Source organism: Ammospiza caudacuta, chromosome 2, assembly GCF_027887145.1.
Source record: "Ammospiza caudacuta isolate bAmmCau1 chromosome 2, bAmmCau1.pri, whole genome shotgun sequence".
NCBI lineage: Eukaryota > Metazoa > Chordata > Aves > Passeriformes > Passerellidae > Ammospiza > Ammospiza caudacuta.
Window position 1 is genome coordinate 59,330,753 of NC_080594.1, and position 13,232 is coordinate 59,343,984.

Here is a 13,232-nt window from a genome sequence, read left to right on the forward strand (position 1 = left end):
ATCACAAACTTCCATCCAAACATTTTTGCGTCCTTCCACTAAACTCGCTTCAGTTTGTCAATGTCTCTTTTATACTGGGGAGCCAGAAACTGGACCCAGCATTCCAGGTGTGTTTCACCAATGCCAAAATTCTCCATGAAGTAGCTTCATCACGAAGGCTGCGGGTGTACCTGCAGCCCGCACAGCACCTCATCTTGCTGCTTTGTTCCCCATGCCTCTGGACAGTCCCTCACCCAACAGTGACACTTCTTTCCTCCAGTTTCTGTGCAGGTGTTACCTTCATTGCCTCACCCCTTTCACATTTCTGTCCCTTTCATTGCCAGAGCCACCAGTTCCCATTCCTTTGTAGGTAGCCTTGCCCTGCTTGTTTGCTATTTTTTTCCTTTCTGGTATTTTCTCCTTCACTTCTCATCTAAGACTTCATCTAAGGCTATACAAGCCAAGAAAATTCTGATTTTTTTCAGGTTCTCTCTTTCGCTCATAGCCCTTTTCTGCAGCTGTTTCAGGTAGAACTCCCCTTTCTTGAACATGAGACCTGTATTTCCAATGAATTTTCATGAGCACATTATATCAAGGCAGTAATACATCCCAACCTCTGTGGGAATTACCTAAGATGCACTTAATATCATGTTGGATTTTCCCCATGTCATATCAAATGGTGGCTCAGAGTAGCTTAGAAGACATCTAATCCACTCAGGTTCTCATCCTTCGTTCATATAAGCTTTTAGCTAATAGCAGTTATTCATATTAATTCCCCAGAAGTGGTCTTTGAACATGGCACTATTAAATTGCATTCCATTTTTATTACTGTCATCTAGTTCCTTCTGTCTGGTTTCCTAATCATCCTCTGTATTGACTATGCCACCTACTGACTATCATCTTCACATTTTTAGCATGTTGTAAGTATTTGTGCCAAGATAATTGATGCAAAAAAAAAAGGAGAAAACATTAGTCCAAAAATCAATCCACAGTCAACTCCACAAGAATCCTTCTTCCAGCCTTCTGGCAGTGTCAACACTGTTCTCTTCATAAAATCCTCTGTCTATTTTCAAATGCTTTTATTATCCCCCTCTGGTCCACTTTAACCCCATTGCACCCTATATCAAATTATCTGTGTAATTATCTCCAGTTATGGTCTGTCTCCACTGTTTCCTTTATGTAGCCAATCCATAATTCTTTCAAGGTCTGACAAAAGATACTGGAAGAAAATCAGAGCAATGTAACACACTCTCCTTTTTTTACCACATTAATAGTTAGTTTCCTTGTTAGTTCCTTTCAAAACTCATTCTAAAGCCTTTCATGGTCCAAGTTTCAAGGGTCAATCCTCCCATCCTGCCTGTTCCTCCTTTTGTGAACATAATATCAATTTGTCTGTGTAAAAAGAGTATCTCCTGAATTGACAGATGAATTAGCCCTGCTGGCCCACAAGCCCATGAGGTCATGTGCAAGTGTTGCAGAATGCCTGTGTGAATCCAGTTTCAATGTGAAGGTCACTGAGATTTCTTCCATCTAAGCTGCAAAAAGCCTGTGTTCATATTTTCATTCCAAGCTTACCCCTGTGCTCAGCATCACTGCATCCAGCTCTGCACTGCTCAGCACAGAAAGACTTGGACCTGTTGGAGTGGGTCCAGAGGAAGGTCACAGAAAGGCTCAGGGTGCTGGGCACTCCTAAGAAGGTGGGCTGAGAGAGCTGAGATTGTTCAGCCTGTAGAAGGGAAGGTTCCAGGGAGATCTTATCACAGCCTTCAATGCTTGAAGGGGCTTATGAGAAAGATGATTACATAATTTTCAGTGGGGCCTGTTGCAATAGCAAAAGGGGTAATGGTTTTAAACAAAAGAGGGTAGATTTAGACTGGATATGAAGAAGGAATTTTTTGCAATGAAGGTGGTGAAACGCTGGCAGAGGTTGCCCAGAGAGGTGGTAGATGCCCCATTCCTGGAAACATTCGAAGTCATGTCAAATGGGGCTCTGAACAAACTGATTTAGTTGAAGTTGTCCCTGCTCATTGCAGGGAGGGTTGATAAGACCTTTATACTCATGGGCAGTTCTTAGACCACACTGAAATTGTCTTCCACTTGAATATGATCCACTACTAGATACACAAATTGCAACCTTGGACTCTATTGGTGAGACTCTTTTTCTGTTTACATCCTCTCTCATGCTAACCCAGCTTGAATTTTAGCAACATTTTGGCAACTCACATTTTACAAACTAGGGCAAGAAAACATGAAAGAGAGAAAACAGTTATACATTTTCTTTGACAAGTAGTCACATCATTATTTTTATTTTTTTTTTCCTGCTTAGCCTTGATTGCTCTTCTGAGAGAAGGAGAGAGCCTGGAGGATCTGATGAAATTGTCTCCGGAGGACCTGCTGTTGAGATGGGCAAACTATCATCTGGAAAATGCAGGATGCAACAAAGTCAACAACTTCAGCTCGGACATTAAGGTATGAGAAATACTGACCAACAAAAGCAAAACAGCAGCTCTACACCCAAATTCTTGCCCTCCACATGGGCTGTGCACTGAAACACTCCTAACAGCTGAACACGTGGAGCTGGGTACATAAAATGCTTTCATTGGGGTTTACCTTTGCACTTAGTAGTATTCCTTCTCTTCCTCCTGACCTCCCAGTTATCACTGCCAGCTCCTGCACACCAGATGCCTGGGAAAGGAATGGCTGCTGGCTCTGGACAGGGCATTAGATGCTGTATTTTCAGTTCCTTGCCTCTATTGCTCAGCTCCTTTCCAAATCTCCCTAAATTACTCTTGATCTGACTTTTGTTTGGAAAAGCCTGGACCTTACTCAAACACGTAAAGATGATTGAGCATTTCCAATTCCCCTTGATCTTTCCGTCACCTAGGCTATGTGCTCCTCTGTCCAACATTTGCTATAGCCCTGAATGCAGTTTTCTGTGAGTTTCAATTCACTGGGACTATTGCAATAATTCACTGGGACTACAGCTAGACAGGGAGACTCGTGCAAGGCTGGGTCTGTAGTCTGGCAGCATTATTTCATATACTCAGGACCTCTTGAGCTTGTGGGTGCAGATTTCAGCAGAGCTTTCTCTGTAGGACCTTTGTTGTTCCCAGACAGATGTAGCTGAGCTTCAGTGGTGCCCACTGATGAATTTCAGATCCTAAAACCCAGTGTGAGTCCCAGACAGCATTCCAGATCTGTAGAGGGTGTATAAGGGAGGGTATCTGAGCTGGCTTACAAGAAAGCCAGGGGCTGGCCAGCACACCAATGTCACCTGACTTCTCTGCTCCCAGAATGGCTTGGGAAAAATCCAGCTCCCATGGTACCTGGTCATAGGCTTCACTAGGGACTGAAACATAAGCACAAGCATTTAATTGAAATACAGAAAAACCCACCAGGGAAGGCAACAGGAGGGGTAGAGAGTCACATCTGATAGTACAGTTTTTATTGTAACAGATTGTTGGTTGACTGGGTAGAGGTGACTGGAGAATATCCATGAAAAGGGAAGGGAATGGAGTCTTTCCCATCTTTCTGTGTGCTGGCCAAAAAGACTATGGTTCAGCTGGTTAAATCTTATCTACAGCTGAAAGCTAAATCACAATTCTGGTGTTTACAGTTGGAAAAGAAGGCACACATTTTCAAGATTTCAGTGTTTACAGGCATTCTCTAACTGAGTCTGTCTCCCCACCTCACTTCTGTTGTAAATAACCACTTCCTAGATACAGTACATAGTAATACAGATGTAAAATATTTAAAATAATTCAGGTATTCTGCTTAATATTTTGAAGAGCATCAGTTGGGTTAGTTAGTCAAGTCTCTAGACATTAAAATGTAGCTTCATTTTCAGTTCTTTGAGCTCTTTTTGAAGTGAGTTAATATTTTTCACATATGGAAGCAGCGTTGTATTTCACAAAAGATTAAAGACACAACATGATAAACCCTTGTCTTGTTCTTGCCCTTTTGCCTGAAAAATGCTGGTATTGTTGTCAGTGTTAACTTTTGTCCTTGAAAACTATGCTTTCTCTTCCACAACTGTTCCAGCCTTGCTTTGAAATCTACTTTAAACATCTGCTTTCTCCTTCTGCATTTTCTTTTATTAAATGCTCAGCAGCCTGACTTCTACAGCATTATAAAGGTATGCATTTTCTTACCTCTAATTTTACCTTCAGATTAAGTGAATTCTGATATCATTTTGTTGTTGCTGCCCCTTCTGTAAGTTCCACACACAGCATTCTTGTCTCGTGTGTTGGGCATTCTCCAGCACATATATATTGTGCTGGAGAAGGGGAGAAATAGATTTGGCAAACACAGCATAAAGTAGGAATTGCTAAGTGCTTCCAGCTTAATTAATTTAATTATGTAGCCCAATGATCGATGTAATAAAAATGAAGCATGCAGGCACATTGTTCAGGGGAGCACTGGCAAGCAAAGGGCTGAGCTTTAGATGTAATTTTTCTTCCCTTTAATTTCTCTGTCCGTCACAGGACTCAAGAGCTTATTACCATTTGCTGGACCAAGTTGCCCCCAAGGGAGATGAAGAAGGCATTCCAGCTATTACTATTGACATGTCAGGATTAAGGGTAAGATGAGATAAGTTTGGAGTAAATGCCAATATTTTCTGTCCATTACTTGCATTCCTGGCCAACACAGGGCTGCGCTGGGATGTCAGAACCAGCAAATTCTTTCTTGCATTGCAACACGCTTGTAAATCAGAAATCAAAGCTTCCAAAGAATTAAAGAAGAATTAAGAATTATGTGTTTGGATTTTTGTTAGCTAGTAACTCTGAAACTTCAGCAACCATTTAATCATACTGATAAACTACCAGCATGTAACAAGTGTATTTAAATACATTTAACTGTCCATCACATTTATATGGAATTTGGCTGTAAAAGCAATATAGTGAGGTGGCTGAATCGTTGGCAAAGCCCATTTGAAAACACAGACTTGCCATCAGTAAAAGTGGGAACGGGAATAGCTGTAAATCCATCAAGGAGCTGCTTTAGCAGCTAGATGCCCACAAGGAGACCCAGGTGGGCTGGGTGCAGTGCTGGGGAGATGAGGCTGACATCCCATTTGTGCTGGGCAGGAGAAGGATGACGTGCAGCGAGCCGAGTGCATGCTGCAGCAGGCCGAGCGCCTCGGCTGCCGCCAGTTCGTCACCGCCACCGACGTCGTCCGCGGCAACCCCAAGCTCAACCTGGCCTTCATCGCCAACCTGTTCAACAAATACCCTGCCCTGCATAAGCCAGAGAACCAGGACATTGACTGGGGCTCCATTGAAGGTCAGGAAAATGCAAATATCTCACGGTGCACTGTGGTGTTTCCCTTGCATCTCCTTCTGTTCATGGTTCAGTGCTGTTGGGGGATAGAAGATAAGAAAATAAAGATAGTTTATAAAGCAATCTTACCCCTAAGGAGTTGCAGCTGGGCCAGTTATGAAAGATTAGGAGTAGGCTTGACTTTAACAGGCCACAGCTGTAACCAATGAGAAGAAGAGCGCTATAAAAGAGTGGGGTGGCTGGTTGAGAAGGGAGCTGGAGTTGGTGCTCTGAGGAGCTGACAATGAGAAACACCAAGAAGATATGAAACTTTTGTGATAAGTTGACAACAGTATGGAAGCCCTGCAATAAGATGACAACACAATGGGCTGTAAATTCATTTAGGGTTTCCTCTCAAGACACTTACATTACTGAAGTCTGGTGTTCTGCAGGCCTTTGATTGATGTGTCTGTTGTTTTAGGTGAGACAAGGGAAGAAAGGACATTTAGGAACTGGATGAACTCCCTTGGTGTTAATCCACGAGTAAATCACTTGTACAGGTAAGATGAGGTATTACACTTCCTTCAGATGATAAATACAGCCAGCAAGTTGATTGCAAGAATATAAAAACTTCTGGGCCCTATAAGAATATATGCTGCTTTGTGTTTCCCAGGGAACTAAGTTTACCTCTGCTAATAGTTGAATCATGTTTCTTTCCTCTGTTCTTTGGACAATAATGTACCTTTTTTGTTGTTTTCAGTGACCTGTCAGATGCCTTGGTTATCTTCCAACTCTATGAAAAGATCAAAGTGCCAGTAGACTGGAACAGGGTGAACAAACCACCATATCCTAAACTGGGTGGCAACATGAAGAAGGTACAAAAAGCTAGAATATCTCCAGTAGTGATGCCTTATCCTCAGTGAATGCCTGAATAATTTCAAATGGCAGTGTGGGTATTCATGTTGCTCTACAGTTCCAAGGAGAGCACCTTAAATGATTTTTGTGCTTTGTCAGTGGATAATTTTTCATTCTGAAAAAGAAATCTACATTAGACTCACTCGTTCTGTTGACAGGTAAAAAATATTTGTTACATAAAAAGACTTGACAACTTTTGTATCAGTATTTAGAAACTGTAGTTGCAGATCCCTTTTGCTACTGCTTTAGGCACTGATTGTAATGCATCTGGACCGTGAGATGCATGGCACCAGCTTAATTGCAGCTGTCTGGATCACTGCCCTCCACTTCAAATGAAGACAGTGATGATAAGCATTCTTGATCAGATGCATCAAGAACCAATCACACAGTTGCTGCTAAATGCAAAGCTTTCTCCCAACTATCTGGATGAGTAATTGCATCCAGTTAGGCCAGAGTGATCAACCAATCTAAAATATTGGCTGGGACACTAATCCTTTTTCTCAGTGCAATGCCACAATGTTGGAGCTACCCATGAGCCATACACTTTTATTTTCCAGGCTAATCTGCTTTTCAGGCCCTAATAATGAAGTATAGCATTTTCTTCTATGTTAAATGTTCAGAATGGTATTTTTGGGATGGATCTGCCTGCTGGTAGTCAATCAGCTGTTCTATCACAGAGCCCAGTGTTCCTGTTTGCCCAGGAGGATCTAGCTGAGTGATCCAAAGAATTTAATGTAATAGTGTCTTGTCCTCTTTCTTTTTTTTTTTTTTTTCCTATATTTTTGACCCTGCCATAACAGCTTGAAAACTGCAACTATGCAGTGGAACTGGGAAAGAATCAAGCCAAATTCTCCCTTGTTGGCATTGCTGGGCAAGATCTGAATGAAGGAAACCGTACGCTCACACTGGCCTTAATCTGGCAGCTGATGAGAAGGTAGGTCAGAGCATTTTGGTGTGCTCAGTTTGCATTGCAGTAGTTTCCTGATGCTCTCACTGAGGAGGCTCCACAGGCTACAGCCTTCTCACTCCTCTGTTTGCACTTCAGTTCCAGGGCACAGTGACCTTCTGCTCACTCCTTCTTAAGGATGTGATCAGAGCACACATCTTGTGGGCAAGGCCATTACAGTCAGCTCATGCAGAAGATTATTATTGTCACTACCTGCATAGCAACAAGAAATGTTTGTTGCATAGAAGAGAAGAAAAGAAGTTAAAAGGTCTCTGTATCAGGGAATGGGGACAGTGTCCCAGAAACAAGGAATTGATGCAGTAGTTTTGTAAGCTGCTTCCTGAATGGGTATAACTCAGTACCTCTCCCCATTTTAATATAATTCTCTGTGTGTGCATGTTGCTGTGTTTAAGAGTGCCATTACTGAAAGTAAAGAGCCCCATTAGTTAGGAACTGGATACAAACTAAATTCAGACTCTAGAGAAAGATACAGGCTTATCAGTAAGGTAGTTAAAATACGGATGAGGTGATTATTTACCATCAGTTTGGGATATCTTTCCAAGGTGTATGCTGATATATAAGCAAAATACTCCAGGCTTGTTTTTTATGCAGAAGGTCCGTCTTAGGTGAGCAGAAGGATTCCCTTCTATCTCTAAAATCAGTGATTATTTTTTAAGCACTATGAGGATGAGTAATTTTACAATGAGATACATTGAGAGGAATTCCAGGAATTTTAAGTAACCAAAACTTTTAACATTCTCAAAACAGTGATTAATGAATTGGAGATGAATTAAACTCTTTAGATTAACAATTGTGTTATAATATAAATCATATGCACCGTGAATCTGTGTGAGGCAGAGGAATATCAGATCATTGGGATGATCCCAGACAAGCTGTGCACATACAGGACAGTTCTGAGCTTACAGCAGACTTTGAGCCAATATCCTGGCTTCCCTCTTAAGGTACACCCTGAATATCCTTGAAGACATTGGTGGTGGAGAGAAGGTCAATGATGAAATCATTGTCAGCTGGGTCAATGAAACACTCACTGCAGCTGGGAAGAATTCAACCATCTCCAGTTTCAAGGTACAGGATTTTTTTCAGAAATCTCTGCTCAGGAATCTTATTCAGAGTGCATGTGTGTATGGTATGTAGATGTGTGTATGGCATATAGATGTGTGTATGCCTATACACACACACTCTACATTATGATATAACTCACTGCATAGCTTGATTATTTTTTCATTCCCTTTTAAAAGCTTGTTCAAATATATAGGTTTTATTCAAGGGACTTTATTGTGAAAAAGTAATAGAAATATGATATGAACACTACAGGAAACACCTCGAATTCCAGTTTGGCTTGGGAAATCAAAGGATGGAGACAGGAATGATGACTGGAATTAAGAAAGAACTGCTGTGTAGTTGGTTATGAATCAACAGCAATTACAAATGGCAGTATTAAAATGAACAATAGCAATATATTTATAACCTGGTAGTACCATCCAGGGGTACCTTGCCCTGTTTTGCAAGGTACCACACAAACACAGAGATGGACAATTTTCTAGAAATTCCAATTCCACTAACCACACAGTATCTATGACACTTCCCAAGCTACGGAACACTCCATGGACATAAATCAGCAGTTTGCACCAGGCAGGAACAGATCCATCAAACTTCATGTAATGAGTTCAGGAATCACACAGCTGGTCCCTCTCACCCCTCCCATCAGTAGATGTCTATCAGCATCATCTCCCCACAGGAAGCAAATGCACTAGCCCTGCACCCCATCTTTTGCTTTAATGACGCTGTATTCTATGACAAGGTGACCTGCTTCTTGGGTGAGGGAAAAGCTGTGGATGTTGTCTGCCTGGATTTTAGTGAAGCCTTTGACAGTGTTTTCCACAACATTCTCTGGGAGAAACTGGCTGCACATAGCTTGGACAGTTGCATTGTTTGCTGGGTAAAAACTGGATGGCCAGGCCCAGAGAGTGTTGGTGAACAGAGTTACATCCAGCTGGCAGTCCGTCACCAGTGGTGCCCCAGGGCTCAGTTTTGGGGGTGTTTAACATCTTTATGGATGGTCTGGACAAGCAGATCAAGTGCATTCTCAGTCAGTTTGCAGAGGACACCAAGCTAGGTGGGAATGGTGATCTGCTGAAAGGCAGGAAGGCTCTGCAGAGGGATCTGGACAGGCTGGATTGATGGATCAGGGCCAGTTGTATGAGGTTCAATGAGGCCAAGTGCTGGGTCCTGCACTTGTATCACAACAGCCCCAGGCAGTACTACAGGCATGGGGAAGAGTGGCTGGAAAGCTTCCCAGCAAGAAAGGACCAGAGAGTGCTGGTCAACAGTGGCTGAACATGAGCCAGAGTGTGCCCAGGGGGCCAAGAAGGCCAATGGCATCCTGGCCTGGATCAGCCATAGTGTGGCCAGCAGGACCAGGGCAGGGATTGTGCCCCCTGTTCTCAGCCACACTTTGAATCCTGTGTCCAATTCTGGGCCCCTCACTACAAGCTGAGTTGTAGCTTGTGCACCTCACTGAGGTGCTGGAGCATGTCTGAAAGGCAGCAAAGCTGAGAAAGGATTTGTGTTCCAGAGCCTATGAAGAGCAGATGAGAGGGCTGGGGGTGTTTAGCCTCAAGGGAAGGAGGCTCAGGAGAGGCCTTATCACTCTCTACAACTGCCTGAAAGGAGGGTGTAGCCAGGTGGGGCTCAGTCTCTTCTCCCAGGTAAGAAGTGACAGGACAAGAGGAAATTATCTTGAGTTTGCAAACGGCCAGGGAAGGTTTAGATTGGATATTAGGGGAAGTTTCTTCCCTCAAAGGGTTGTCAAGCCCTGGAACAGGCTGTTTAGCGAAGTCACCATTACTGGAGGATTTAAAAAATATGTAGATGTGGAGCTTAGGGACGTGATTTAGTGGTGGACTGGGAAGTGCTAGATTAAGGGTAGACTTGATCCTAAAAATCTTTTCAAGCCTAAATGATTCTGTGATGTTTCATCCCTTGGGTAAAACAAAAAATCCTAGAAAGAGTCCTTAGTCTGCCTTAGGAAAAAAAATATTCTAAGCAGCCCTTTGTAAAGATCTAGATGGTATTTGACTGAATTGTCCGTTGCTCTTGAGTCTAGACTCTGGCTTTGTGGGAGTTCTGTCATCCTGTTCTTGCATTTAATTTTATTTTTTATCTATGCAGGATAGCAAAATCAGCACCAGCATGCCAGTCCTGGATCTCATTGATGCCATTCAACCAGGGTCAATCAAGTATGACCTCTTGAAAACAGAGGACCTGAATGAGGAGGAGAAACTAAATAATGCTAAGTATGTTTCTGCCCAGTGGTACTTAGCATGAGTTACCTGCTTACATTGTCCTAACTCTGTCTTTGAAAATGACTCTGCTGTCCTTTTCATCTGGCACAACCTCATGTGAGAAATACCAGCTGAGTTAAAAGCATGAAGGCAGGGAGTTAGGTAGTAAAAAGAGTATCAATGGAAATACAGTGTGTAATGTTGTAGTTCCTGCTTCATAAATCCCTAGAAAGGATTGAAATCACTTGGTTTCACAAGCTCCTATTTTCTCATATTAAATTTAAAATTCTTTCAGATATCAGGGAACAATGCCAACCAATAGTGAAGAGGGATTAGTGACAGCTCTTTAGTCGCCTACAGGTAGAAAAAGGGCATCTTTAAGAGAGAAGGGGCAGAACAAGATTCATGCCTGAAAAACTGGTTCTCTAGATGTGGGTATTGATTTTTTTTCCCTGAATGCAAATGATTTCCTAGCAGAGAGTCAATTCTGGGGGCATGTCCCTCTCCTTTCAGAGTTACACAGATCACCTGCTGGTCTGATCATCAGTTTAACTTCTCTTCTGTGCAGTAACTACAAAGGAGAAAAGGATGATTGTAAAGCAATCAGAGCTGCCATTATTTTTGTAAAGACTTTTCCCACTGTTCTTTTCCCTTCTATTTCCTACCATCTGTTCTCCTTTTTTTTGCAATCTTATGTGTACTTTTCTCTGTACTTTATTTCTTCATTCCTCTGCTGTTCTTTCCCTCATTTCTCACCCCTGTTCCCCCATGTTCCCAATGTTTCTCTGCATTTTGGAGGAAATTTCACAAATGTATGTGCTCTGAAGTGGAAAGAACCTGGGATTTTCTAGCTTTTTTAAAAACATAGAAGAGACAAACTCACTGGAGAACAGCCAGTGTCTCTGAGCAGGTAGATGGGAATGTCAACCTGCACTTTCTGGGTATGACTGAAATAAGTCCCCAGATGTTGATTTCCAACAACACTGATTTCCACTGACATGAGCCTTCTGCTTCTATCCTTGCAAGTTTGTTTATGTGCAAAGTCTGAGCCTCAAAGATTGAGGGGGGAGCAAGGTCATAATGGGTGGTTTTGAGGCTAATCTTTTAGGGGATGGAAGATTAAATGTTCTGTACCAGGACCTGCAGATCCCATCCTGCAGGTAATCAGTGCTCTAACCATCAGGGAATGCACTCTGCCTTTTATTAGAAATGTAGTTCTTTATGAACTTGTCTAATACGTTCCTATAGAAAAGTTTAACTTTGCTAAATCAGTGAAACCCACTGTGGTATTGATCATGTAAAACACTTAACAGGGGGAAAATTATTGCTTCTATACTAATTTCTGTCTTTATTTTTTTCCTTTTTTTTTTCTCCCACGTCTGCAATGCAGATATGCCATCTCTATGGCAAGAAAAATCGGAGCAAGAGTCTATGCCCTTCCAGAAGACCTGGTCGAAGTAAAACCCAAAATGGTCATGACAGTGTTTGCTTGCCTTATGGGAAAAGGAATGAAGAAAGTTTAAAGCACAAAAGACTTGCACTGATGCCTGTTATTTGTCCTATAGATTCCTTCAAACTGGATGCTGTTCTCTGTATCAAATAAATATGCAAGGTGCTCATGCTCTTAAGGCATGAGTGTTATACATGGTTCCAGGCAGAACCATGCAGAAGTTGTGTATTCATTCACATGTATCCAGGAAATACTTTCTGCTTGATTTCTTTGCCTTATTTTTCCACTTTGCTAGCTATAGCCATTTCATATTCCTAAACAAGTTTTCAACACTGAGGCCTAAGCATATCCTTTCATTAATGGATACCAGGGTTTTCTGTGGAGGTCACCCAGTGACAGACAGCTTTTAGGACTGTGAAATGTTATACTCTGCTTCTGCCTGAAAATGTTGTCATGCTTTTTGTAGCATTTCTGCCATACTTACCTTCAGTTTGCACCTGGAATAACAAAACAAGTTTCCTCAAGCCAATGCAAGTAGTAGTGACTATTTCTGCAGAGGTAGGATCCTCTCAGGAACTTCTTGTGGAAAGAAATAAGTGTTTGGTGTCTGTGACGTGTTGCTGGTATGTAAACTGAGCAGTACTTTTCCCTGCAAGTTATGCCTCTGCCATCCATGGCATTGCTCACAGATTACATTACTTCTCACCAAAAAAACCACACTGCAGCCTCGTCTTCCAAGAACATCCAAACTCTGGAACCTTGGCAACAAACATTCTCCAAAGGATAATTCATTTTTATGTCATAATATGCTTTAAAATGATTGCAAAGAATGATAGTAATGAAAGCCATGTTAAAGAAACTAAGGGAATGTACTCAGTAGCAATACAATGAGAAGTGAACAAAGGGATGCAGAATGACATATTTATGTAGACAATAAAAATTCAAGTGTGAACTTCACAGACTTGCACTCAAGGGGCTGTTGCTCTGATTGAGGAGAGCATTTATACCTGTGCTAGCATAAGAAACACGTACTAAAATGCTCCCCTGAACCTGGGCTGGGACCCTCAACAGAGCTAAATCAGTTTTGCTTTGCAGCTAACAAGGCACTGTAAATTTGCCTCAGTTGAGGTCCTAGCCCTGTCTATGGATAGTCAGTGGGATATATTTGCACTGAATCTTTTCCTTGGCATGAGACATTTACTGGCCTTTATGTGGATTTTACTGTGGTGAAATGCAAAAGGAGGGAATTTTGCCTTAATGCACTCCTGTTGACACAGTTCTCTCCCTCTCCCCCTACCTTGCCTCCAGCCCTTCAGAACTGCCTTAACAAAGAACCAATAGTCTATGACATGAGAAATCCCTCCAATAAAATGTTCTA

The 13,232-nt window shown here is 42.0% G+C and overlaps 1 protein-coding gene across 2 annotated transcripts in view; it reads left to right on the forward strand.

The window, feature by feature from the left end:
- Positions 1-13,232, forward strand: part of LCP1 (lymphocyte cytosolic protein 1) — a 30,510-nt gene extending 17,278 nt beyond the window's left edge. For both annotated transcript variants that reach the window (XM_058823734.1, XM_058823742.1), the window contains exons 8-16: positions 2,306-2,448; positions 4,464-4,559; positions 5,067-5,262; positions 5,720-5,798; positions 5,999-6,113; positions 6,954-7,087; positions 8,062-8,185; positions 10,292-10,416; positions 11,795-13,232. In XM_058823734.1, the coding sequence (XP_058679717.1) occupies positions 2,306-2,448; positions 4,464-4,559; positions 5,067-5,262; positions 5,720-5,798; positions 5,999-6,113; positions 6,954-7,087; positions 8,062-8,185; positions 10,292-10,416; positions 11,795-11,927 (1,145 nt within the window). In that variant the 3' untranslated portion in view covers positions 11,928-13,232. The remainder of the gene's footprint in view (positions 1-2,305; positions 2,449-4,463; positions 4,560-5,066; positions 5,263-5,719; positions 5,799-5,998; positions 6,114-6,953; positions 7,088-8,061; positions 8,186-10,291; positions 10,417-11,794) is intronic.